This window comes from Limulus polyphemus, unplaced genomic scaffold, assembly GCF_000517525.1.
Source record: "Limulus polyphemus unplaced genomic scaffold, Limulus_polyphemus-2.1.2 Scaffold2760, whole genome shotgun sequence".
In the NCBI taxonomy this organism is placed as follows: domain Eukaryota; kingdom Metazoa; phylum Arthropoda; class Merostomata; order Xiphosura; family Limulidae; genus Limulus; species Limulus polyphemus.
In genome coordinates, this window is record NW_013668370.1 from 114,754 (window position 1) to 118,169 (window position 3,416).

General features: G+C 31.0%; 1 protein-coding gene across 6 annotated transcripts in view; it reads left to right on the forward strand.

Annotated features, from left to right (window-relative positions):
- LOC106467834 (phosphatase and actin regulator 4B-like) overlaps positions 1–3,416 on the forward strand; it is a 75,222-nt gene that overhangs the window by 32,840 nt on the left and 38,966 nt on the right. For all 6 annotated transcript variants that reach the window (XR_002612487.1, XR_002612492.1, XR_002612489.1 and 3 more), the window contains exon 2: positions 924–1,897. Coding sequence is in view for 1 of the 6 variants with exons in the window: in XM_022396031.1 (XP_022251739.1) it covers positions 1,816–1,897 (82 nt within the window). In the remaining 5 variants the exon portion in view is untranslated. The remainder of the gene's footprint in view (positions 1–923; positions 1,898–3,416) is intronic.

The window sequence follows — 3,416 nt, forward strand, 5'->3', positions numbered from 1 at the left end:
GTGACATGGCCTTTCACCTGTAACCCATCTTTAAAGGGTTAATATATTCTCTGGAAATGATTTTTTTTTTGCAAGATTTAAATATTTTAGAAGAAAAATGTAATAATATTAATCTGTCACCTGTTTACTCAGTGACATTAATGTATTTGTTTGACTTTATGCCTGTAATAAATGAACATCCAAAATGTGAATTGCAGGGAAAGACTAAAAAATTGAATGAAACATATAAATGTGGATGTGATCTGTATTTTTTATGCATATATGAGTTTCTCAAAAAAAGCTTTGTACATGTACAGCTATGATTAGTAAGAACATAAAAAAAAAAATTAGGGTGACATAAAACCATCTACCTTCCTCCATCTAGATTATCCCTCACTCACAAAAGTACCAAAATGTCAAATCCAATTTGAATTCTGTATTTACATCTACATTCCTGTCTAACGATAGCTTGAAGTTTAGGGTAGTAGGTAGAACTGGACAATTAACTCAATTAATGAATATAATTGATTACCTATGAATATTAATTAGGGTCATGAAAATAATCAGTTAATCAAAATTAGTGTTTCTGATTATTCCTGTTTTAAATTATTTCAAGTATACAAATAATCAAAATCTTACCATTATGATTTCTCATTGTTATTTTTTTATTCAAGGTTGTTTAGTTTAATCTGTTAGTGTAATGACTCATGAAAGTAATCAACTAATCGAAATTCGCTTTTGTGAACAACCTGTGTGAAATATTTAGTGTCATATTCTTTGATTTCTGTTCACAGTATTGTAAATTATTTGATGAGGTTGATGTAAATGTATCTTTTGCTAAATGCATTTACATTTTGATATAGTTTACAGAAGTCATTTTTGCAAGTGCAGGTAATGTAAGAACTTTGTTGGTTTGCTTTACAAAACTTTTTTTTTTCCACTAGGAACCAACTGATTACAAAGGGAATTGTACAGAAATGGTAGATTCCACACCTCAAGCAAATGTTCAAGCTCTTAGGGCATTGTTTGCCCAAAGAAATGACCCTGTAATGGGAGTGATGCAAGTAGGCTCACGATTAACTTCTATCCGGAATTCTTCATATGAAAAAAATACTGAAGAGAAAATTACCAAGCCATCAGTTAATGAAAATTCCAGTATGAAACCTAATGTTGGTTATCCTATGGGAAAGTCTGTATCCACTAGTTCCATACTTATTGCAAAGTCAAATTTGTTTACTAAAACAAATACACTACCAGTTCAACAAAGTTCAGCATCTGTAGTATCCAATGGCTCAACCTCAGAGTCTAGTCCTGTGGGTTCTAGCAAACCTAAGCCAATTCTGGGACCAAAGCCAACAATTGCTGTCAAGCCTGTGAAATCATTTTCATCATCCTCAGTTGGGAACAGTAGTTCTGGTAAGGCTACTAACAGTATGTGTATATCAAGAAGTAGTAGCTCGTTAAACAGTCAGTCAACAGACAGCATTGCTTCGGGTAATGCAGAAGAGGTGGATGAACAGAAAAACTGTAATAATGTTTCTGAAACTATTACTCAATCTAATCTTCAGTCTGATAATCCACCTGTTGTATCATTTACAGTGAAGTTACCTTATGAAAATAATACAGATGGTATTAAACAAAGTGGAAACAACTCAAATGCATCACCTAAGAGTGTTCTTAAACATTTTGACTCTTCTAGTGTAATTAATTCAGAAAACTATATATGTAAAGCAAACTTACGTTATCGAAAGAAACTTTTACCTCCAGTAGAAAAACTAGGAAATCCTCCATTGAAAGCACCAAAAGCCTTTCAGTGTTGTTCTTCCCACTCCAGATATGTCCACATTTAGAAATAAAGGAACTGCACCCCCTCTTCCATCAAGGACAGTTCCATCATCTGTGCAAAATAGTGTACCAGGTTAGTAATTTGTTCTATAGAGGTAAAAAAAATAATATGCAAAATAAATACAGTGTTGGGAAAAAATGCCAAAACTTTTATATATAGGCTGTGTGGATCAAAAAACATTTAAATTTTTTTTTAATTTTTCAGTTGTTACAATCTTATAAATTTATAAACATTATTATAATAATTGTGTGATATAATGTTGATTTGTTTTTTAAACTGCACATGGTTTTAGTGTAATCAGTTGCTATAAATTCCCCCCCCCTCCCCACCCACACACTATCAGATTACTTGGCTGAACTATATTTTAATTGTTTAGCTGAACTCCCATTCTTAAGTCCAACTACAAACATGTTGCTTTGCCATTAATTTTCATATAAATGATCATATTTTATGAATGATTTGATAAGAAATTTGAAATACATTTATATAGTTATCTGATACTAACTGCATGTAGTTTTCAGAATAGCATTTTAGTTGAGCAAAAGGAAAAGAACTATATTTGTTATTGAAGTTTTTAATTTAACTTAAAGTAATTGTTCATAGAAACTAGGATTTTAGTGTGGAAGTGATTATTGAAATAATTCTTAGTTATATGTCTAATTCATAATTATTGAAATAAAATTTAAGAATAGTTTACCTTAAAGGTAAAAAATAAATCATATGGAAAACTTGATAAACATGTTGCTGCTTTCAAAAAGTATAAAATTTACAAAGATGTTATAGTTTTAAGTATACTCAGGGGTTGAAAAGGATACTGAAACATTTCAGAAGCCTGATTTAAACTGCTTGGAGCTAGGGAAATAGGATTACCCAACTTGTGAGTCAGGGAGTAGCACACACACACTTAAGGATAAGAATTGGAGAGTTTATTCCTTGAGGTTTACTGCTTTTCACAATTGCAGAAGCTAGACACTGTTGAGTACTGGGCTTATAATGAGAACAATTACTTCACTTGTTACTAACATGACGTTAACATGTAGTGAGTACATTGGTTGATTAGTTTATGAATTCCAGTATTACTACATGGTGTGATTGGATGAGAAATCTTGGGTAATTCATTCCTAAATGGCAATTAACATTTAGATGTTCTGTGGTAATATTGCTGTTTTCATTTTTCTTCAAGTTAGTATGTATTTTGAAGGTTTGATAATAACCTTTTTTGTTAACATTATATGAAAAAAGTGATGTTGACATAATATATGGTCTTAATCACAGAGCAATATTTATCTGACTTAATAGTTTATTGACTTCTATAGCACTTTGTTGATCTGTTTCTTCATCTGTTACGTATCGGTGGGTGAAGTCTTTCAGTATAACTAGAGTTACTAAAGTTATAATATTTTACTAAAAATTATTCTCTTACTACTGAACATGTACCTAATATGCTATTTTGCTCATGTTGTTATTATGACTGTGTTAGTACTGTGCCCTTTATGGAATTACACTTATCTTGTATAATTGCAAATAAGATTTTGTGTGGGAAGAGTAGTATGTGATATAGAACACATCTATGCATAGGCAATTATATAAT